Source organism: Danio rerio, chromosome 2, assembly GCF_052040795.2.
Source record: "Danio rerio strain M-AB ecotype USA chromosome 2, GRCz13ab, whole genome shotgun sequence".
Lineage (NCBI taxonomy): Eukaryota > Metazoa > Chordata > Actinopteri > Cypriniformes > Danionidae > Danio > Danio rerio.
Genome location: NC_141022.1, coordinates 9,473,787 through 9,498,844, shown reverse-complemented (window position 1 = coordinate 9,498,844; position 25,058 = coordinate 9,473,787). Strand labels below are relative to the sequence as shown.

The window sequence follows — 25,058 nt, the reverse complement described above, 5'->3', positions numbered from 1 at the left end:
ATGTAAGGTTCCCTGATGCCTGGCAACGCACAATTGGTTATGTTCTCTGCAGGACTCGCTGACCGGCGTCACATAAAGGTTACGTATCAGAGACAGAGAAAATGTCAAGCCACTGCAGTCACTCAACACACGGCCCTCTTTATACACAGTTCAGCCGAAGAGACGCAAACACGGAGCCATCCTCTAATGATTCAGTCAAACGGCAGCTCATCATCGTCAAATGATCAAATAAAAGCAAATCCCGACTGAAAATGCCAGTGTGGAGTGTTTAATTGATTTCCTGTTTAAGAAAGACAATTAAATATTTGCCAGAGGGAAGGAGAGAGAGGCACTATGATCGAGCGAAATGAAAAATGAGTGAACTTTTTTTTTTCTGGTTACACTTTACCTTACTTTTAGTGTAGCTATTCATTTGGGCAGTAATTCAGAATTCATGCTGATTATATACAATTATACATTTCTGTATAGGCCAGATACACTGCTGCAAAAAAATGTCTAACTGCATGTCTTGTATTAGTGGTGTCAAAATTAATTGTTTCTTTGGTGCACCGCGATGCAGACGGGGAAAATTCGATATCGCTTCAGTAATAATCAAAACCGGTGATTATGTACTGACGTCATTTATCTCCTATGCGTGATATCGCAGTAGAATACTATGGCGAAGGAGGCGAGGGCGAGTAAATAAAACGCTCTTACTACTTAAAAGGTAGATGATAATGCACAGTTCCACTGCTTGTGAGTTTGCTGGAAAGTCTTTCATTGACACTAAAGAAGGCACAGCACACGAGGCACGTTTTCACTACTAGCGAGAAATCTCTTACTTTTGATATTGGCCCGCTGGCGTGTTTGTGAGGTAGCTTTTTCTCTCCTCTTGGCTGGTAAAGCGATACTTGTGGATCCGGACACGAGCGTGCTTGAGGTTTAAGTTTTCTCCACTGTGTCTATTATGGATTACCTGTGATAACCGCGTATTATGTGCATATATACTGTAACCCCGGCTGTTCTTCCCGCGTCTCTCATTGGTAAACAGCGCTTTAATTTCTAAAGCCAATCGCAGCCCTTTATGTTGAGCAGGGGAAGACAATAACCAATCATAGGGGTGTAAGACCTCTTTTGGGATAATATTTACATTAGTTTATTTGCTATAAATGCTCATGTTGTTCTGCGCATGTGTTGAAATTTTGTTTGACGCATACACAAAAAATCTTTTTTCTTTGAGCTGGTCAAATTAAAGGTACAGTCCATATAACTTACTGCTTGTAAGGACAAAATTAATATATTTATAGATTTCAATAAAAAAAAAAGTTATTGTGTTGTGAAGAAAAAATCTAATTATGTATGGAAAGCATCATCAGTGCACTGTGATGCACCAAGATATCGAGTTAAACTGAATTGATGGCATGATAATCGTAACCAAACCGAACCGTGAGACCAGTGTAGGTTCACACCCCTATCCGTTATTGTACAATGGATGACTGCAAATTTTTTAAAGTTGAATAAAGATAAAACTGCAATTCTTATTGTGGGCAAAAAAAACCTGAGCGAGAGAGCATTGAAGCAGAATTGGGCTCCTTAGGTTTACAATGTCAAAGAATTAAAGAACTTGGGTGTTATTTTCAATGCTATTATGATCTTAATCTTAAATCTCATATTAATCAAGTTACAAAAACACGTTTTTATCATTTGAGAATCACTGCACTGCACTGCCAGAATTCGTTCTTTACTATTTTTGAATGATGCTAAGAAATTCATTCAAGCTTCTATTTTCTCTCAGCTTGATTACTGCAATGCTATTTATATTGGGTTTACCTAAAGGTTCTTTAAGGAAGTTGCAACTGATAGAAAATGCAGCAGCCAGAGTTTTAATGCAATTGAAGAAACGAGAACATATTGCACCAGTGCACAGTTATACCAGTGCACCAAAGGATAGATTTTAAGATTATTTTATTAGTTTATCAGGCACTTCATAACCTGACAGCTTCTTATATTTCTGACTGTTTATGGCGATATAATCCAAACCGTTTGTTACACTCTTCTAGTGCTGGACTTTTAGAATTTCACTCTAAATCTGATGCGATCTGGCAGCACCTCTTTTAGTCACTATGCTCCAAAAATTTGCAATTGTCTCCTAAATGAAGTGAAAGAAAGCCCCAGCATTCATGTTTTTAAAAAGTGTGTTAAGACGCACCTTTTTAAAACTGCATATGTGAAGGGTAAGCATTTTAAATATACAGTTGAAGTCAGAATTATTAGCCCCCTTTCATTTTTTTTTTTTTTTTTTGAGCAAGGAAATTTTACAGTATGTCTGATAATATTTTTTTTCTTTTGGAAAAAGTCCTACTTGTTTTATTTCGGCTAGAATAAAATCAGTTTAAAATGTTTTAAAGACTATTTTAGGTCAAAATAATTTTAAGCCCCTTTAAGCTATACTTTTTTTCGATAGCGTACAGAACAAACCATCGTCATACAGAAACTCAACCTATTAACCTAACTAACCTAATAAACCTAGTTAAGCCCATGTCACTAAGCTGTATAGAAGTGTCTTGAAAAATATAAAAATTATTTACTGATCCACCATGGGTGGTCCACTGTCATCATTTACTGGCAAAGATAAAATAAATCAGTTATTTAAAATGAGTTATTAAAACTATTGAGTTCAGAAATGTGTTGAAAAAAAATCTTCTCTCCGTTAAACAGAAATTGGGGAAAAAAAATATACAGGAGGACTAATAATTCTGACTTCAACTGTAAATATGCATATTGTGTACATGTACAGTGTGTGCATGTATATGCATATGTAAGGACTATTGTTCGTGTTTGTGACTATTGTTTTAGATATATGCGTGTACATGTATGCTTTTATCTGAGTGTATATTTGTTGTTTACTTTTCTTCATTTGTCAATACCTTTATTTACAATTCGTGTTTGCTTGTTGTTTGTGAGGCGCTTTGAGTTGCATGCATGTAGAAAAAGTGCTATACTAATAAAATCTATTAATATTATCATTATTTATTTAACCCTTGTGAGTCGTAGGGGATGTTTTCATCCACCCTGGAGTGATTTCGAGTCTTAATTTGGCCACAATTTTTCCAGTTTCAGCAAATTAAACAACTTTTTGTGAAAAATCTTATTTTGACACGTTTTGGGTAAATGTTTAACAATATACTTGGCAAATTTCATTACTACTCTTTCATTATGCTAGTGACTGTTGTTGCCTCATTGACTTCCATTATAATGACAATGTTTGATTGCAATGACACAATATATTCAATAAATCATCAGTTTCAGTGCAAAACAGCTCAGTTTTTGGCTTTTGTATGGTGTTAAATGGAGTGTGTTAAAATCAAAATAAGCACCTCAGCAGAACATTGTAAACATGTTTTGCATGCACAGTATAAATCGCTGTTTTTGCTCTATAGAACTCCATATAAAAACCAGAAACATTTTTTGCTCAGGCCTATCTAAAGCGTTAAAGGTGAAAACTGAAGATCAACAGTAAAAATGGCTAATTTCACCTCTTTCTTAACAGTGAAAACCACCAACAATCAAGAATGCATGATTATATGGTGTCATGGACTTGCAATCAAAAAAAAGTGTTGTTACAATGGAAGTCAATGGGGCAATAAAGCCACTAACATAATGAAAAGGTAGTACATTTGAACAATACACAAGGGTTAACTAGTGAGTAATATTAATTAATTACATCTACTGACTATATGGTTGGGAATAGAATGTGGCTTAAGCCTGGTTTATACTTCTGCGTCAAGTGACCGGCGTAACCCACGGCGCATGCAACGCCCGTAGCTGTGCATTTATACTTCTGCACGCTGTCTCTGTTGGTCTGCATTAACACTTCTGAAACGCTAGTTGGCAGTGAGGTGTAAATGTTCCTCTGTGTTGAGTTTCTTCGCTGCTGTTTTGCTTTTCCTGAACACTTCCTGGATGTACAAGTGGCTCAAACTCGCTCATTTTAAGGCAGGGACCGGCGGACATGCAACAACTTTAACTATGAGGTAAACACAAAACAAAACTTTCCATCCGGAGCTCCTTCACGGGACTCCACACTTATAAACAATCGCTACATTGGGCTACACAGACTCGTCAGCGCTACCAACCGGCCAATCACAGAGCTTGCGCTACGCGTCGTAGCATACGCTGGCGTTTGACGCAGAAGTATAAATCAGCCTTTAAGCTTATGATTAGTTAGATGTAAATGTGCATAATATTACGATAGTAAGTGCATGGAACATGTGCAACGAAGAAACCTAAAGTGTTACCTTCTTTATTTTTAAGACCTAATTAAAGCCTGGAATAAAAAATATGATCTTAAGCAGGACTGACCGAATCATCTGCACTGTTATCCTGCAGGCTGTTGAAGAAGTGTGAGCGTTCATCCTCGTCATCCATGTAGACGGGCGGTTCATATGAGGTGAGGAACGTTGAGGGCCTGTACAGGTGTTTATTGAGGTGGTGCTGTCGCTTACTTGAGGCCTGCGGTCACAAACAAGACGTTCAGTCAAAAAATATGCAATCAAAAAGCAATTTAAATAACTAATCATGGAATTTTAACAAGGCATTCACACAGATACACACCCATGTAAAGTCTGGGATCAGTAAGACCTAGATTGTAAAAATAGTAGCAACTACATTTAGAAAGAAAACTACACTTAACAAGGTTAAGTTGTTACAAAAATCAGCTCAGTTCAGGCTAACCTATTCATCATAGACTCTTGAAAATATATTACATACAATACGCTATTTGTACATATTAGTGGTGGGCTGTTAAAGACGTTAATCTATTATCAAAGCTGGGTTGGAAGCTGGGTCTATTCTACACAAGCTATGGTGACTTTCACCTTGATATTTTAGTGTGGATGTATACCTGACCGGTGAGCTGTCTGACAAAAAAGTGCCCTTCTGAACCAAATCAGCAGGATGCCCTTCTGAATCTTTCACTTACTTCGAAGACACTACTGACTACGCTTACTTGGACATCTGTAATCTAGTTAATTGCCTTAATAGACAAAAATATAATGAAGGTGTTTATGTGAAGTGCTTTCATGTTAGAGTTTCCTGTAGTTTTGGGTGACTTTAACTGCAGTTTCACTTTTTCTCATGAACATTTTATTCATGCACTCGTGACAAACTGGGGTATTAGAATTTAATAACACACGCCAATTGGAAAGAAAAAAACCTCCCCATTTCACGATGTGTGCGCGGTCCTGAAAGCCGCGTGTGTGGATCTTGTTGGAAAATATGTGGAAAAGTCCTACATGACAGTGAAAGTGTGATTGCGGTGTTTACTTCAATAATAGCACTTATATATGCATACTCCACATGTCTTAATTCCATTTCTGTTTAGTTCAGTTATGACTTTAGTCGGATTAGCATGATAAAAAAAAATAATTAAAAAATAATAATTATTTTATTTTAAATAATAATAAAAATAGCCGTTTTAAGCTTATGTCGGCCTACAGTTCAAAATTCATGTTTAACTGAATAAACAGTTAGTAAACACAAGTACACCTTATTGAACATCTTTTATTTTCATCACCAATTATAGTGGAACAGTTTCTCAAGCAGTTTGTGATGCATTTTGGAAACAGGAGATGAGCCCCTGGTCTAATGCGCCACCTGGCTTGAGAAACCCATTCTGAAAGACTTATTTTTAGTCATTATTTGGGTATTGCATTACATCAATCCATCCATCCATCCATTCATACATCCATCGTCGTATCCGAAGAGCGAGGAGGGATGCGGTGGGGAGGAGTGAGAAGGGTGCTTGACGTATTTGAGGACCGGGAGGGAGACGAGCGATTTCAGGGAGATTACAACTCATTTTCAGGCACCCGGAGGCCTCTGTGCATTTACGATAGACTCCCGGAACAGGGAGACTTGGGATGTCTGGAATGACCTCCCAGCCTACTCATAATTCTCTCTTCATATAGCCAAATGCCTATTACACATCCATGAAACACTGTGATATAGCCGGGCTCGGATCGTGTCGCTTTCTCACTACAATTGCTCTACTCCAGAGTTCGTTTCAATCGAGCCGAGACCACCTCATTCAGGCGATTCCGGGCTAATTGTTTTGCTGCGGATCAGAGAGCATTTGCTGATTCACATATGCCAAACGAACCGCGCTAACTGGGGAAATGAGACAGGTTCCGAAACAAAAGTCTAGGTGTGAAAGCACCCTAAGATTACAACAGAGACAATTAAAAAAAAAACTGTCCTCTTTTTTTAGTGCAGTATTTTTGGCAGGCACAATGGTGTGATTAATAGTTATTTGTTTATTTCAACAAATAAAGTTGGGAATAATAATTACAATTGCGAGACTTCAATGTTCTTTTTGTCAGGAGCATTTTCACTTTCTCCTGCATTCACGGGCGTGCTTTTGTTGAAAGGTTTAAAATGATAAGGCAGTGGCCCTGCACTGTCATCAACCAGATAATGTGACTGAGGAGAATCTGGTGGAGAGAAATCCTGCACTTTTTTACACAGCTCTTAGATCCGCTGCTCTCCGAGTCACAGTCTATCTCGCCTGTGCGTGTGTTTGAAAATCAGCATGTGCACGTACTGAAACTCCCCTTTTCATGCAAACCCTTCCTCTTTTGCCACTTGACACGCCCACCCAAACAGAGCTGGACCACTTTTTTCAAACTAGAGGTGTAAAAACACCCTGCTGAGACAGGGGGCTTCATGGCTCTTTAAACAGTCACAAACCCTTTGTTGTAGTAAATAATGTGTAAAGATAAATATACAAATTATGTGTACATTACATGACATATAAAGAAAATAATACAAATGTAAAATTAATAGAAAATAAATGATTATACCTTTTTGCTGTACATGCACACATTGGGTGTTCTGCCGGGCACTGGAATTCCAGCCTTTGTCAGTTTAATGAAATACTTCTGCACCCTGCTAGCAACCTGCAGAGAAAAGCAACAAACATTTGACATAAAAAGAGCTGGCCATAAATTAAGTGATGAAGCTTTCCGACCACAGCTTTTATATTTTTAGACTCTTGTCACATTAGCCAAAAAAACATCTGTAAACAACAGAGCTTCCATTAAATGGGGCTGTGAATTGCATGACTTATTTATTGAGCAGTGAAAATGTGACTAGAAAGAGAAGTCCGTCAATGCTATGAGAGAATGGGCAGGCCCTGAAGACGTACCTGTTTGGCGGTCCTGTTGCCAAGTTCATCTGCGATCTTCTGCCAGCGTTTAGACTCAACCTCCTCTGGTGGGAACTTCAAAAGCAGCTGCTCCAACTTTTTCTACAGGTTTCAGATACAAGATGAGATGAGAAAACAGCTACACCAAAGACTAAAATGTACATAATAGCATACGTTCACAAATTTAAATGGACAATTGTTAGGGCTGCACGATATTTGAAAAAATTAGTGATATTTTGTTTTGTTGCAATATAGATTGCCATATAAACAGCTTGATTTGGAAAGAATTCATTAATTTAAACTGGGGATTATTCTGGAAGAATATAGGGATTACAACTGAAAACAATAGAAGTGAAATATTTTAAATCACAGTATTTAGGTACAGAAGTTAAATATTCAAATATACAATATTCAAACTATACACTCACTGCCCACTTTATTAGGTACAGGTGTCCAACTGCTTAACGCAAATTTCTAATCAGCCAATCACATGGCAGCAACTCAAGGCATTTATGCAAGTTGACATGGTCTAGACGATCTGCTGCAATTTAAACCAAGCATCCGAATGGGGAAGATGGGCTGGTCTGCGTATTTCAGAAACTGTTGATCTACTGGGATTTTCATGCACAACCATCTCACGGGTTTACAGAGAATGGTCAGAGGAAAATGGCCAGACTGGTTCCAGCTGATAGAAAGGCAACATTAACTCAAATAACCACTTGTTACGAGTGAGGTATGCAAAAGAGCATCTCTGAACGCAAAACATGTCGAACCTTGAGGCGAATGGGCTACAGCAGCAAAAGATCACACTGATTCCCAACTTTCTTCCCAGAAAAAGTGTGAGTTTGAACTGTTGTTACTCATTTTCTGTGCAAACTCAAAACATTGGCAAAAAAACACAGTTTTACACAGAATCCCCACTGCCAACTACTATTTCGGAAGTGTTATTGCAGAGCAACATGGACAGAACGCAGAAGTACAATTGCTCACAAGGATATCAGCAACATGGGGGGATGCCAATCTCACAATAATAAAGTATAAATTGGACTAACAGTGTTACAACCTGTGCACATTTAATTGTTTGTTTAAATTTGTTTATAGACGTCTCAGAGTTCACAGCTACTAGTACTACCTGCTCCTCGATGGTCCACAGCTGGTTGAAGGTGTCTGGTTTGCTCTGGTTGCACAGCCTTCCTCTGATCATCTAAACAAACATCATCAGTAGGAAAATCAACAAAACAGCATACATGGGCATTGTGGCTACACTACACACACACACACACACATATATATATACATATATATATATTTTTTTTTTTGTCTGTCTACAGAACAACCCGTCGTTATACAATAACTTGCCTAATTACCCTAACCTGCCTAGTTAACCTAATTAACCCCATTAAGCCTTTTAACGTCACTTTAAGCTGTATGGAAGTGTCTTGAAAAATATTTAATCAAATATTATTTATTGTCATCATGGCAAAGATAAAATAAATCAGTTATTACAAATGAGTTATTAAAACTATCATGTTTAGAAATGTGTTGAAAAAAAAATCTTCTCTCCGTTAAACAGAATTTGGGAAAAAAATAAACAGGACGACTAAAAATTCAGGGGGGCTAATAATTCTGACTTCAACTAACCTATTAAAGTTAAATATTAATGGCAATAGAACTTGGGTTGCTCTACAATTATATATTTTTTAATTATGGCAATAATAAAAATAAAATACTGAAGTTTTTTTAGTTTTTATTTTGCCCACTCAACAATTCACACATTACTGTCTAGCTAGCTTAGTTATCACCAATAAAGCCTAGAAATTGGGAAATATTTTGAAAGGAAAGACAATTTCAAAAGAGGGCAAATAATTCTGATTCAACTGCGTCAAAAACATAATTTGTTATTTAATTTTAGTTTGTAACTTGTAAATTGTTTTAAATTTAAAATTGTCATATATACATCAGTGTGAAGCCTATGAATGGTGGAACACATATTCTGTAATATTAAAACCACCTGGGTCTCCACTTTTGCATGGTCTCTTTTTTGTTTTAACAAACTTATCCCTCAGATTTTTCCGAACTTTTCCAAAAACTTTCCTCCTTTCCCACTGGTGTTGCAATTTCTAGCCAAGAATTATTGGTCATCTGGTTCTACTTCTCCCTATGATCACGCATGGACGAATCATAAAGAAGATGTGTGTACAGTCATACCTATTTCAGACAAAATCTCTTCAAAGTGTTTCATATTAAACTCAAATTAAATGCGGCGCCGTGCAAACTGTTGACCCGAGTCTCAAAACATTTTGTGAGCTCCGCTAGCCAAAATCATGCCGCGCGCACCCAAAGCAAATCTCTGCAAACACAGTGATGACGTCACATTCACCGCGCACAGTAAGATCAATAACAGAAAGCTGATTGGCTATTGTCGGTATTGACCTTATTCTCCGCAGACGAGTGGGCGCTGACATTTGAATCTTTTTGGCACGAGACTTCCGGTCTCATTCACTTCCATTCATTTTTAGACATTAAAAACTGCTCGTTTCGCTGTTTGATGTTGCAAACTGATATTTCCTTGTTATATTATTCTACTTGGTCTGTATAGTCATGCAAACATTTGTTTGTAGAGCAAGTAGTTTGACCGTTTTTTGCCGTTTATTATTCCTTGTCATTTCTCCCATAGGCGACTGAAACGGAAGTTCTAAGACAATCGCGAAAACAGGCGCACTTCCGCATTTTAGAATAAGGTCAATAGGGCATGTCGGTCTTATTTGTAGTAAATTACAATTGACTCTCCGCTAAGCCCTCCTTAGTTACTGTTGCTACGCCTGTCAAGCTTTCGTGCCTGGCATGGCTTTTTCAATGTGTGTGCGCCGGTGTCAGACATTGCCAGGGATATAATGTCATTTTTGCCGAACAGGTAAGATATCCGAGAAAGCCAGACAAAAAAGGACTATGGAGTATGCATTACAGGGGTATATTCACGGCATAATAGGCAACTGATTAGAGAATAAATCAATCAAAATTAAAGCTAGCTTAGCCTAGCCGCCTCATACGCTAACCATTCAACAGCTTAGCTCATGCTCAGCAGGAGATTTGAGATTTAAAAATAATCTAATAATAACTAATTAAACTGTGATTTCTCTATTTTTAGCCAAAAAGCCTGATCGATTAATTAATGTGCAATGAAATATAGCGTTACTAACCCATGAGGAAAACATGACAGTGCTTTTACATAGTTGAAATTGATCGATTTGGGCTGAATATTAGCATCATTGACCCAAACCAATGTACAGTAAGTACTGTCAGTATGTGTGTGTTCTTTATAAATGAATGAAAAACAGCTGCTGGTAAAGTATATTGATCGCAAGTGCTCAGTTTGTGATCATATCTCGGTTTTGTTCTGTTGATTTGTAATTTCAAATATGCGTAGCTTGGAAGAGATGGAAATATGAAGTTCAGTAAAGTTAGCAACAGATTCGCAGATTTGTATTTTCTGGATCAATAACTCATGTCATTATGACCTACTCGCTATTAGTATGACTAAGTTACTAACATTATGGCGAAGGCTTAAACGGAGCCTTATCATAATATTGAGCGAAAAAAAAAAGAATAAGACAGCTGTGAAACATAACCAGCTTTGTATTTTTGTAGGAAACACAGTTTAGATGTTTAGGGTAAGAGGTGTGTGAGTTTTTGCTGTCTGTCTATTAATGAATGTGTCAGGAGTATCAAAACAAAACCAACTTAGCTCCACTCCTTTAGCGCCCCTCACAGTGCTTGATAAACGCTGGCATTTCTCCTCTTGGGTTTTAGGTTTTCAAAAGGGAAAAAAATTCCACCATCCAATCCAAACTTTTAAGGATACTGGGTATCAGATTTGCACAATCCATATGCACTCGCTCGAAGACTTGACAGAGCCCCTGCGCGTAGCTACAGTTGCTAAGACACGATTGGTGGGTGGCGGTTTTTGGGTGTGGCTTAGCGAAGGGTCAATTGGACTTGTGAAATAAAGAACTACAACACCACGGAAACCAAGCAACAACAACAAAAAAGAATTTAAGTGAGCACTCAATGTAGTGTTATATGGACATCGGAAAAACAAGTGTGTAAAAATATTTAAGACCTAGAACAGTGAATTAAATCTCGATTTTAAAATTTTTGACTTTTAAGACCCTGCGAAAACCCTGTATTATTTATTTCTAGCCAAAGTAAAGCAAATAAGACTTTCTTCAAAAGAAAAGGAAAAAAATATGTTAGAAAATACTGTGAAATATTTTTTAATCCATTAAATACCACTTCAAAAAAATTCAATATTCCACAGGATGGCTAATTATTTAACCCTTAACTGTGTAAATATTGAAAATACTTAGCAACAAAAGGATTGCAAAGTATGAGACATAATTGACACGCTTTGTGTTTGAGCCAGGCGTATTCAAAGCAGCAAATCCCTATTATTTACAGAAGTTATAAGCTCTAATGTTGTGATTTCACGTCATTAATCAGTTGCCTTTTTCACAGCTTGCAACATTTAAACACAAAGACAAAAAAACCTTTGAGAAAAATAACTTTAAAAACCAACAGCTGAATAAGCGAACTGACACTGAAGCACTGAAATGCCTTTACACATTTAATGACGAGATCTACTAAGAATTCCTTATCTAGTAAACCAGCGCATATTCAGTATTTATCAATTTAACATGCATACGCTCTATATGACAGAGAGGGAAGGTCCGTCTAACTGTATTTGTTTCACAGCATAGGATAAACACGACTCACGAGCATTCTGAATAAAATTAATGAGATGAACTGACTGGTGAGAACCTAAGGGAAAAGCTAGCTTTTCTGAGCAGAGCACTTCCACTAAAGAGACCAGGAAAACAACATTGAGACAAGCTGTGTTCGTACATGCTTGCGGTGCACGTGATGTTGAAACGCTAGTTAAAAATGAATATGGATGGAGATACTGTCCTCTCAGGGAAGATGTCGTGTATGCAGACCACATCCGAGTTCATGCCCTAGGGCTCAAGCTCATGCACATAACAAGAAACAACATCAAGTTAAATGTTAGGTCTTGATCTTATTATGGTTTGGGAAGCAGCGGTGTGTGATGAAACATGGTGAAATCGTAGGTCACGGGGAAAATAAAACGAGCAAATCAAGAAAGAGAATCTGCAAGCCTATGTTTTCCTCTACAAAGCAGAGTATGCCAGCGTGGAGGGTTATGATGGTGGTAAACTGTGATGGAATATAAATGACGTTAAGCACAAAGACATGATTTGAGTTTACCTGTGCTCTGCTACTGGACATGCTGTGTTCTGGACCGTCACTCGATGGCAAAGAGGAGGAGTAGATGGATGAGGATTCTCCCTCCTTCTTGGAATCCACAGGACTTTTTGGTCGAGCAGGCAACCCCACTACAGAAAGACAGTGGCCATTTAAACAGTTTTGCTTTGAAAGGGATTCTGCAAGTTTCACCAAGTTAAATTAAAGACGGAAAACATTTTTAAGACTATGAATGAAATTTTAGACTTACACAGAGCTAAATGCTAAGGAATTTTTTTGAATATCAAAGTTAGAAAAGATTTTCATCACTTGCCCTATAAAAAAATTATTACATTTGAATAAAATAATAATGATACCTATTGATAAAAAAGTAATAATGATCGAAAATGTACACATTTAATAATTCATTCATTTTTGAAAAAAATCCTTGCACTGCTTAACATAATTTTTGAAATGTTTCAAAAATGAAACAGTTTCGAAACAGGAACTTCAATTTTTCAATTTTAATAACAAAAAACTATTAAACCATATAAAAAAATTAAGTTTCAATTTAGTATTGTTGAAAACTCATCACATTCAACATTTAATCACGCACTCACTTAGATAAAGATGGGTTTTTTAAGGAAAATTATTATATAACTATAATCTGGTAAAAGCTGGGATCTCTGGGCATGTCCCCTGCAACAGAAAAAAACCCTCTCATTTGGGACTGAGGTTTCTGGGACAGAGAGATATGATTTAGCCAAGGTTGACAGCAGTGGGTAACGTTGTGCATTGTCTTTCCACCACTTGAGAGGACAAACCATGAGTGAGATAGAGGTCTCTTTGCGGTACAAGTCAATGTCAGCATCAATCTAACAAGTGTGCTGTGTTCTGCAGTCCCCATGACTGTTTTTAGTCATATTCCCCGACTTATATTTCATCACAGTCTGGCAGTGCCTGCATACTGTTTTATTCTTTGTCTGTCACCTTTTCTCCTTTTTTGTATCTTTTTAGAAAGAAACCGAAATGCTTCCACACAGATGATTTAAAACCCGCTTTAAGTTTGATCATTTCCAGCTCTTTTTCTTCCCCGCTACTAGCAACACACTCCATTTCTGCATTTCTGGATCTGTAGTGACAACAGATCGCAAAGGATGATGGCCACGCTTAAGCTGATGGGAATTGTAGTTCCCGCTACTAGAGATGCGCGGATGGGCTATTATTTCATCCGCAACCGCATGACAAAATTCATCATCCGTCCGCCATCCATCCGCAGTAACATTTTTGACCAATTTTTAAAACCGCACCCGACCGCCATCTGCTGATTGGGCTCTTTATTTGAATGGCTTATTTCTTTTTAATATTAAATGAATGTTTCTTTATTGATCATTATAGAATAGAGAATGACTTTAATGTAGACATGCAGTTAATCCAAACGTGCAAGTCATTAATTGACGACGCTTTGAAGTTACGCTAAAGATACGAGGACATGTCTTTTCACTTGATTCGATTCCTCGGTCCTTGAGTCTTTTCCTTGCGTCCTTCCCTCGTATCCCGGTGGGGTGGAAACACGAGGAAAGAAAGCAAGGAAAGGAAACGAGGATGCACAAATAAGAAATGAGAAGCACCCGAGCTCTCAGAATATCAGCAGTGAACTCCGTCTCCAATCGGCGCACAGGGACAAAAGTAGGCTAAATAAATAGCCTAAATTAAACGCACAGTACTATTCAACTTTTTTTATTGTAGCCTAATAGAAAACGCATTGACACATCATTTTAACATGCTGCTATTTAGCCTACTACTAAATGCCTATTTTACTTTATTTTTTAGTAAATAGATAGAATAATAAGTCATTTACATTATAGCTTAATAATGTTTACATTTGTAGTTGTCCATAGCAACCCCAAAAACGTACCTGCTTGCCTTGCACATCTAAAGGGGCACAGTTTTTCGACTATTTTTTTGTTTATTATTTTTTATTTTTTGCTGTGGATGTTATTGAGCTTGTAGAAATCGGAAACAACACCAGTTCTGCGACACAGATGAACCTTTATTTATATCTCTATCAGACAATACCTATTTTATATGCCAAAAGAAACAACAGGCAGTAAAAAAATATTAACATAAATATCTTAATGTAGGCATAGGCTATAGTCGCATGCTTTGGCAAACAGTTGAAATTTTTTTAAATAAAAACGTCATATCGTGCCTAAGCCTTATATGCTCAGTCACCCCCACAATTAGAAATTAAATTAGAAAAATAGATTTGCCATCCCTCTTTGAGCGAACATAAAGTCTGACCAGGCTAAGTGCATGTATGACAAGTGCCCCAATAACCCATGGACTTAGGATCATCCCCATTCCCCTCAAACTTGAAGCATAACGAAATACTACGCCATTAAAGTTGCGACAAAGAAATTCTGGCAAAATAACCTTAGCCTCGGAACATAAAAGCGAGGCCAACATGTCTAGAATAGGCTAAACCAATATGAACGTAAAATTATCAGCTGACCGAACTCAAAAGTTTATACTGAACATATGTGTAGCCTAAATAACATAGGCTAATTGGTTTAATATGCCTGACCTTAGGTCTAGTTTGATTTTTTGGCACAATGCAGGAATAAAATAGCATTTAGTGTCAGAATTCAGACGGGAGCGCCTGCATAGCCACTATAATGCACCCTGCTGCACTGAAGGAGCGCTCGCTCGCAGCACTTGTTGCTGAAATGCATATAATTCTCATGGAAAGGTGCTGCAGTCGTGGGAATGACTGGCCTTATTTCTCCCTAAAGGAAAGTAGATTTTCCTCTGCTGATCCGTCTATACGGAGGTTTGTAGAGGAATACTTCTGAACTTCATCCAGAATTAGTGTATCCGATTCCTCCTCCCATTCTGTGAAGTCAGTCCTAGGCTTTTTCGTTGGTGCGCCAGCTATGCCTATAAAAACAGTACAACCGCCCGCCACCCGCCCGAATTTAATTAAAATATTATTTTTTCGTAACGTCATCCGCCCGATCCGGCGGTTTATCCGCGGAGTCCGCGGCTATAACCGCCAACCGCGCATCTCTACCCGCTACCTCCCGTTCGATTCATTTGCCTAAGCAAACTTTTCTCAGAAATATAGTTTTATTGAGTCATTCGCCTACGGTAATATTGAAAAAAATTACTATTGTGGTATGACGGTATTTACAATATTGTAACATCTCTAGTAAGCATATGTCTCAAACTCAATAATTCAACATCAGAATAATCATCAGCATTAATGACCAGGACAAATCTAAAGTCTGTTCAAGTCCACCATTCCTAGTCTATACAAGTTTAGCATTTTAACCAACAGTACAGCTACACAAAGCCTGTTGCTGTTTTACATGTTTGAGAATAACAAAAATAATAGGCCACTCATATCAACCTTTATTTTACATCTACAGAATCGTGAGAAAATCGTGATCGTTATTTTAGGCAAAAAAAAATTGCAATTCTCATTTTAGCCAGAACCGTACAGCTCTAACGTGGACAAAGAAAAATTCGAACAAAACTGATACACACCTTTGTCAAATATTAACTGCAACTGTCGTGTTTTGCGCTTCTTGTCACAGAACTCCCTTTCAAAGTCGCCCCGGCCTGAGGTGTATTGGTCCCATGCAATCTCCGGGAGCTGGACCACTCTCTGGGGTCGAGGCAGACCCATGTCCACCTATAACAACAACAAAACACTCAAATCACAACACGGGTCTAAATAGCAGACATTTAAGACAACAGGAATGGAAGGTCTGGAGGAAGCTTGAGTACCTGTTTCTGTAGCTGGTCCACAAAGGCAATGGGATCTGACAGGGCTTCCTTCTGATGCCGCGCCAGTGTCTCCAGGTCCAGGATGGCTTGGGTTCGCTGGGCCTCCAGTACGCTGATGGTCTGGAGCAACCTCTGATAACTAATGTGTGGGATAAAGGGCAGAAATGATTTGTACATTATTAATAGCTAATGCTTTTAGACATCAAAATCACCCATTCATTGTTTCATAGACATCCATAAATAAAATCCCTTTCAATGGTTCACAAAAAATATAGAGGCTGCAGTAGTTGGCACTGTTGCCCCACAGCAAGAAGGTTGCTGGTTCAAGTCCCGGCTGGGTAAGTTGACATTTCTGCATGGAGTTTGCATGTTCCTCCCTTGTTTGCAGGGGTTTCCTCCGGAAAATTGCTCTGGTTTCCTCAACAGTCCAAAAACATGTGGTATAGGTGTATTGAATAAATTAAATTGTCCGTAGTGTGTGTGAAAATTGGTGTGTATGGTTCTTTCCCAGTACTGTGTTTTGGCTGGAAGGGCATCTGCTGCATAAAACATATGCTGAAATAGTTGGCGGTTCATTCTGCTGTGGCGACCACTAATAAATAAGGGACTAAGCTGAAGGAAAATAAATAAACAAACAATTCTGTTTAAGATGTGCTGAAAAAAAGCATTAGACATCACTCAGGAAATATTTAAAACAGAATTACAATTTCACAAGATGGCTAACAAAGCTGCCTTAGTCACTGCTATAAATAAAACAAAATGTTTCTTCTGGGTTTTCTCTACATTTATCTTGTTAGTCAAGAAGATATGACGTCCGAGCACTACAGAGCTTTGACCTTTTCCATGCGCACCCTCAGGAAAATAGGATCCACAAATAGGAACATGGAAAAAAAAAAAAGGGGAACGATGGGGGAGAATGAATAATACAACAGGGTTTTTAAGTGAAGGAGATTCAGCCTACTGCTCAAAAGTAATCTTATTCAGCTCAATAAACCTTGTATAAATCAATCAGGCCTAATACGGCATGAACGAAAACCAACTGATGACAGCAAGCATTCGCTCTCAACAAGAATTCATCTAGAGGACTGGTTTCATCTGATTTGCCATCCTTGAGGGCAACTGGCTAGCTTTCCTTCAATTTCCTTGCCGCCTAATAACTTCGACCACAGAGGAGCTGTTCACAGCCTCTCGATTCAGATGCACAATGAAGATAGACATGTAGCACTGCAGGATGGGGAAAGCAGCCAACAATGGCAAAGAGCCCAAACATGACATATGGCTGATAACGCACTGCCGCCTATAGTTCAACCACATGAAAAGCAGCCTAGACCAATAATAAAGCTGAACAAATAGAAGTATAGTGAAATGGGCATATTAATCAGTACTTTGCCAATTAACCTGCACTGAATTCCACACAAACAGGAATTCTGGCCTAAAACCTACACACATTTTTGTAACTAGGTAGGCAAATCAGACACATTAGAGCTTATTGTGTGCATGTTAAAGTGATAGGTCACCTAAAATAAATAAATAAATAAATAAGGTAAATTCTGTCATCATCATTAACTCACACTTCATTTGTTTCTTCTGTTGAACATAAATCAAGATATTTTGTTGAAAACATGTAACCATTGACTTCCATAGTAAGATTAAACAAATACTATGGAAGTTAATGGTTATGGGTTGTCTTCAAAGTATCTTCCTTTGTGTTCAACAGAAGAAAGAAACTCATAAAGGTTTAAAATCACTCGAGGGTGAGTAATTAGTGAGTACATTTTCGTTTTTTTGGGCGGATTTTCCCTTATAGTCAGTCATTACAATGCCTAGGTTTAGACTGAGAGATGTCAACACACCACTAAAACCCACAACTCCGGGTAAAGTTTGTTGTAAAATACTACTTTTACAAACAGTGCACGGAATAAATGAGTATTTTTCTTTTAAACGTACGTTTTCAAAAGCATGCTACACCATAAGGTATTATTTGTGTGTATCTACAAGAGTTGGGTGGTGTCGACCAATTTGGCACCATACAATGTCTAATGTGAAACATTGCGATTTGGTCGATGGCATCGTTGTCATAGGCAACGTCATTATTTATAATTAATTAATTAATTCATAACGAATTAATTATTTGTAGCCTACCGTTTCAACTACCTGACCCGCATGCTCTTTGTTTTACCCATAAAAATACACAAATAAATAAAGATAAGTTACACACAAATGACCACCTATCACTCATTTTTTCCAAGTGAGGGTGGTCGGTAAAAAAGGTGCCCAACCAACAGTATCTGAGGTTTTCCCTAAAATTAATAAAGTACAAGTGTGAAAGTAAAAGACTGAAGCCGTGAACTGACGCTGTGACACGTTACCTGAGAGATTCAAAAGACAGAAGAGTTGTTAAATAGAGACAAGATTAATTAAATATCACTTTAAACAACTCTAATAAGACACGATCCAGCGGTACATCCTTGATAAACTCTCCGATGTGCACTTCTCTCTGGAGCGCTTGACAATGTGTGTGCGTGTGTGTGTATTGTCACGTGATTTGTGTTTTCAGCGGACGGAGGGCTGTTCAGAAATGCTAGGTAAAACACAGCATGGATGTGGATCATTTACGTTCTAAAATGGCATTTTAATACTAAGATGTCTTGGTGTAAATGAGGCCTAAGTGTTTATTTTATGCGCGGGAGTTTGCGATGGCGGCAGGACGAAGAATCGTCATGCCGGCTGTGCATTGTGTTGTCTATTGGCCATCGGCGATGGATAATGGCATCATCTATCAGCCCAACCCTAGTATATACTTATTCGATTAGTTAGTAGCAAAGCCAAAACTGGAAGTAATTTAACAAAATAAGATGTTTTGTTATATTTTGACTAAATAAAGGGTGGTTTATCCTTCTGTGTTGAGTGATCGACGTGACCAACAGCGCATGCCTTGTGCACAGCCGAGCATTTATACGTCTGCGTGCGGTTTGTGTTGCTCTGCAATAACACTTTCGAAATGCTAGCTGGCAGTAGGTTTTGTTATGTTCCTCTGAATCGAGTTTCTTCACGGGTTTTTGTTTTTTCTGAACGCTACCATAATGTACAAATAGCTAAAACTCGGACGTGCATCAACTTTTATCATAAGGTAAACACAAAACACTTACGGCTACTCCACGGGACTCCACACTTGTAAACACTCACTCCCATCTGGCTCGCGACTCTTAGCACTGCCCACACTTGGCACAGCTACCAGGTCGACCAATCACAGAGCTTGCACTAAGCATCGTTGCGACTTGTAGTTTAATTGTATGTAAGGTGCACATCAGTGTCTGCGACCGCACACAGGCTGCGCCAAACCATACGTGTGCACTTGACGCAGAAGTATAAATATGCCTAAGAATAAAACTTAAGGCTTGGACCTCGTAGAGCACAAGGCAATAATCTGTACACCCCAATTAATCTTTTAGTAGAAAAAAAGTATAATTTGAATTAAATAAAATAAAAAAAATCAATAAAACAATCAAAATAATAAAGCTAATTGAACTTTTGTTTTTCTTTTGTAATAACTCATTTAAATGTAAACAAACTATATCTTTGTATTCATCATGATGTTAGGTGACCAAACTCTTATTTTAAGAAATATGCACCAAAATACACTCATCAGCCACTTTATTAGGTACACCTTACTAGTACCAGTTCGAACCCTTTTGTTTTGCCTTAAGAACTGCCTTAATCTTTTGTAGCATAGATTCAACAAGGTATTGGAAATAATCCTCAGAGATTTTGTTCCATATTAACATGATAACATCACACAGTTGCTGTAGAATTGATGAATTGATCCATGATGTGAATCTTCCGTTCCACCACATCCCAAAGGTGCTCTATTGGATTGAGTTCTGGTGACTGTGGAGGCCATTTGAGTAGAGTGAACATGATCAGCAACAATACTCATGTAAGCTGTGGTGTTGACACGATGCTCAATTAGTACAAATGGGCTAAAAGTGTGCCAAGAAAATATCTCCCACACCGTTACACTACCACCAGCAGCCTGAACTGTTGATACAAGGCAGGATGGATCCATGCTTTCATGTTGTTGGTAACAAATTCTGACCCTACCATTCAAATTAAATCAAGACTCATCATACTAGGCAACGTTTTTCCAATCTTCTATTGTCCAATTTTGCTAAGCCTGTGTGAGTTGTAGCCTCAATTTCCTGTTTCTAGCTGACAGGAGTGGCCTTCTGCTGCTGTAGCCCATCCGCCTCAAGGTTGGACGTGTTGTGTGTTCAGAGATGCTCAATGTGATGTTCAAAATTACCAATTTAGTCTTTTATGCCAAACATCATTTGACTATTAGGTAAAGATTATGTTTCCTAAACACATTGCATTAATTTCCTACAGTGAATGTATTAAAATGTAATTTTTTATCTTTAATATGCCTAAATATATACTTTAAAGATGTTCAAATAGTTATTTCCCAACCAAATATTGTCCTATCTGGAAAGCATATTGAGCTTAAAAAAATGTATAAATGTCAGTTTCTATAAAAAATGATACTTATGACTAGTTTTGTGGATCTGGGTCACATAAAAGCTGCCATTCACTCACACCAATCAACAATCCAACACACTATATAAACATCCTAATAACCAACCAGCAATGCTTTACAAGTTAAAACTGAATTTCAAAATAAATTGCGATGGAAAAACTGTCCCATTTAAGGAATGAGAATGATTTAATACCAAACTATTAATAATTCAGACTGGTCCCATGAACTGATGTGGCTGCACTCTCCTTTCATTTCTACTGACCGACAAGCCAATCCAGCTGGCTGCTCCCGATCCCTGCACTCCCACTGTGAGACTGGCACATGCTGAATGAGCACGACCCAGGACAACCTGTCCACCAGCAGCATGCTTCCCTTCGCTTATTACCTACCACTGTCCTGGAGATTACAGCAGCTGTTGCTCATTTTATGCTACAAAAAAAAAACAGTATGCATAACCAATGTTTTTAAATTACAAATCTCAAATGCTGAAGAAAAAAAGAGCAAAGGCAGACAAATCGAAACTTGCACAGCTCAGTTTTGGCAACCATACAAGCTAAAGCATTGCAGTTCGGTTCTACTTCCAAAAAAAAAAAAAAAAAAAAACGACTTAAACTATTTTAAATTTCAAAGCTACAGAACTATCTGAATGGATTGCAGAGTATTTCTATATACATTTTTTGATTGGCTTTGGTGGTTTGCTGTGCAGTTTCTAGGATGTTTTATGGCCCGTTTCTACTTAGTGGTACGGTTTGGTTCAGTGCGCTTTTAAGGCTGTTTCCACTGTCAAAAGGTACCTAAAAAGCAAACCGTACCACTTTTGGGTAGCCTTTGCAAAGGGTACCTAGCACAACAAAAGGGTACCAAAGGGCGGAGCAAGACGTGCAACTAAACGCTACTGGTTTACAGAGATACGTTACACGCAAAAGCAGGAGAATAAAAACAAAGGAATCACCTTTTTTAAATACACAGCTGAGACATTACACCAGGGGTCACCAAACTTGTTCCTGAAGGGTCTGTGTACTGCAGATTTTAGCTCCAACCCTAATCAAATACATATGTACAATACTAGGTATACTTAAAACACTCAGGCAGGTGTATTAGGGCAAGTTGGAGCTAAACCCTGCAGGGACACTGGCCCTCCAGAAAAAAGATTGGTGACCCCTGCACTACACCATAATAATATATACATATAATAACGAACCATGGTTGACCTGAGCTCAAACAACCTTGTCGTTGTCTTGATGAACAGCCACAAAGCCAAAAAGAGCAGAATCTACCCTGTGGCCAGTAGTTATTTAAAGGGCGAGCAGTTTTGCTGTCTTGTGTGCCTTCGTCATGCTTCTATATTTGAAATAACAAACTTTTTGAGCTGATTATAATAACGTGCGCATGATTAATAAAGTGCTTCAGACATCCAATCCTTTCAGAAACAGACCAACGTGAGAGTAAAGTGCGAAAAAACAAAAAAGAAGCCAGAAAAACAAAAAAACAAAAGAGCAAATGATTCTTTCAGCAACCTAAACCATGAACAAACGACAATGTTTAACTACAATTGTCGCCTTTTGAACTATTATAAACTTATGAATAGCTTTTTTAACCGCAGGTGAAGATTATAGATACAGATGAGAGGTTTGCACTGATTGCACAGCTTTACTTTGACATTTCCTCAAGCTAGAAGGACGTTGACCGAAACTTTCTGTTGAATACCATGCCCACCAAAAGAGTACCATTGGTACCCTTTTGGCAATGGAAACCCAACCCTGATAAAGGTGACTCGTACAGACCCGTACCGTACCGTCCGGCTTAGTGAAAACGCGCCATTATGAGGTTCCTTAAAGCAACAGATGAACGATATTATAGGTTTTTAAACATTGCTCTGGTCTGTCCAAACTACAGTTGCAGTCAGATTTTCCGATCACCAACAAAGTCCAATCATTTTAATAGAAATGTAGCTGATCTGAAAATCTGAATATGGATCAAGGATTTTTCATTTGTAGATTTTTTTTAACAGGTTCAAACTGGTGACAGACATAAAAGTCAACCAAAACATACTTCTTAACCTACAGTATTTCTGGCTGACAGTCGACTTAAGACTTCTCATAAAGCTACATGATTCATGTCCGTTGTAAAAATGCATTCAAAGTTGGGTTGTTGGGTTTAAATGCTGGGTTTGGGGTAGCCAAAAGCAAATTTCTAATCAATAATCTTGAATCACCGCAATTATGAAAAAGATTCAAATGAAAGAACGTAAACCTAAACATACTCTTTGTTGTGTTTGAGAGCCAAGTGATCCGACTCAAAATAGTAGACATCTGGGTCCTCTTCCTCCTCCTCATCTTCCTCAGCCTGAGCAGCCAGCAGCTCTTTGGTGGATCTTGACTCTCTACTATCAGACACTCCGACCTCTCCGCTGACAACCTCTTCCTCGAAAAGTTCACTGTCTGCCTCGCAAGAAAGTCCCAGTGCATCATGGGAAGGGTCTTTATGGCTGGTGTCCTCTGAGAAAAAAGGAACCATTGTGGTCTCTTCCTTCAGTGAACCATTGTCTATGTGTGGGGAAGTGGGTTTGGGGGAGCTGGCTTTGAGCCCGCTACCAAAGGCAGCGCGGCGCGGTGAAGTCCTCAGGGTGTAGCGGTGTTCTTGAGGCTCTGTGAAGGAGGGGGGCTCGGCGGGCAGCTGAGAAGCAGCCAACAGCGTTTCTCCTGAGATATTCGAGCAGTTGTCAGAAGGGTCCTGTGGTTCAGCCTGAAAGTCACCATTGGTGCTCTCCTCTCTCACGAATTCATCCTGAGCCTGGCCAGCCTCTCCCACAACATCGACCTCTACCTCCATCTCGGGTTCCCGAGACAGCACAGCCTCAGCGGCTTCCTCAGGTGTGCAGTTCCTCTCACAGTCAATTTTAGGGCTGTCGGGCTCATTGGTTTGCTTGGGATGGGGGGATCTACAAGGCACAATAGGGTCGGGGGATGAGGGCGCAGCCTGGCTGCCATTTAACAGTGAGGGACTGCTGTTGAGCGTGGCAGGGGAGGCACAGGGCTCCACAGGTAAGGCCGCAACTTCTGAGTCCTCTCTATAGAGTTCAGCGAGGCCATTGGTTGCTTTGACGTTCTCGCTGACCTCTGGTTGAGCGGCGATCTCTTCTGTTGGGCCATCCTTTTTCTGATCAGCCTCTTTGTCTGAGGCTGAAGTATTATTTGATTTGGAGCCATCGTCATTTTCCTTCAATACAGCAGGATCGGGGCTCTCGGGTTTGAGAGAAGGCTCTTCCTCTGCCCCCTGTGATTCACCTGAGCGAGGACAGCGTTTGGCCCTCTTCAGGGCAGGTGAGGCTTCAGGCCCACACCCAGACCTTTGACGCTCACAGTTATCAAATTTGTCCGAATCTTCCTTCTCGGAGCTCGGCAAGCCACGTTTTCCAAATGCAGGCACGGGTTCGCCCTCCGCTTTGCTCTCAGTTACCTTTCCAACCTGTGCTCCGGTCTGCTGGTGCTGCTGACAGTCCTGCTTCTTTTTGGGTGAGCGAGCTCTGGGCACGGGAGGCGGAGAGCTCTCTTCCGGCTGGGCGATGCTGCGGTTCCTGAGGGTTCGGCCACAAAAGTTCTCATCCAATCCATTTATCCCCACTGATGATCTTGTGACGCGCGAAGAGCGGGACGCGGCCATACTATGGTGGGTGCCTACTGTCTCCTCATCGTGGTGCTCTCTCCTCAGCAGCAGTATGTGGGCACCTGAGTGACACAATGAGAGACTAATTACAGACCGTTCAGATTCTAAATTACACAGGTTTAAGTGTATAACAAAAATAGACAGAAAAGATGTAACATACATATTTGAGAATGCATGCAAATGTGCTCAGGTTTAATCAAAGTTGCTGCACAGCACTGAAATGTTCACAAGTTTAAACAGAGGTTAGTATATTCTGAAATGTAGTGGATTCATGTAAAACAAGTTCATAAGAAGTTACATTTACACACAGAAAAGTTTTAACTTTTAAAAAATTAAAAAACAAAAACGTATGATAAAGCTGCAGAACTAACAGTTGAAAGATCATGTTCTTGATTAAAGACTAATGCTTACTTCACTGTAACCAATTGTATTAATATTGATATATAAACAGACTGCAGAAAACACATTGTTCCTATAACCTCTAGTACACTCAATTAAATTCCTGAAATACTCAATTACATTTGTGAAATACCACCAACACTTTCTCTTAGTACTTCATAGGTAAGAATTGTGTTTAATACTGGAAGAGATTGAAATTGACAGCATATTTTGAAAACATAATTA

General features: G+C 38.8%; 1 protein-coding gene across 5 annotated transcripts in view; it reads right to left on the bottom strand.

Annotated features, from left to right (window-relative positions):
• The window catches only part of zzz3 (zinc finger, ZZ-type containing 3), a 675,084-nt gene that overhangs the window by 622,845 nt on the left and 27,181 nt on the right, over positions 1–25,058 (bottom strand). The window contains exons 2-9 of one of the 5 annotated variants that reach the window (XR_015477886.1): positions 23,032–24,496; positions 16,235–16,373; positions 15,992–16,139; positions 12,467–12,594; positions 8,316–8,387; positions 7,184–7,285; positions 6,840–6,935; positions 3,604–4,491 (exon numbers count right to left, since the gene is read on the bottom strand). Coding sequence is in view for 2 of the 5 variants with exons in the window: in XM_087239841.1 (XP_087095967.1) it covers positions 4,342–4,491; positions 6,840–6,935; positions 7,184–7,285; positions 8,316–8,387; positions 12,467–12,594; positions 15,992–16,139; positions 16,235–16,373; positions 23,032–24,431 (2,235 nt within the window). In the remaining 3 variants the exon portion in view is untranslated. 5 annotated transcript variants of the gene reach the window in all.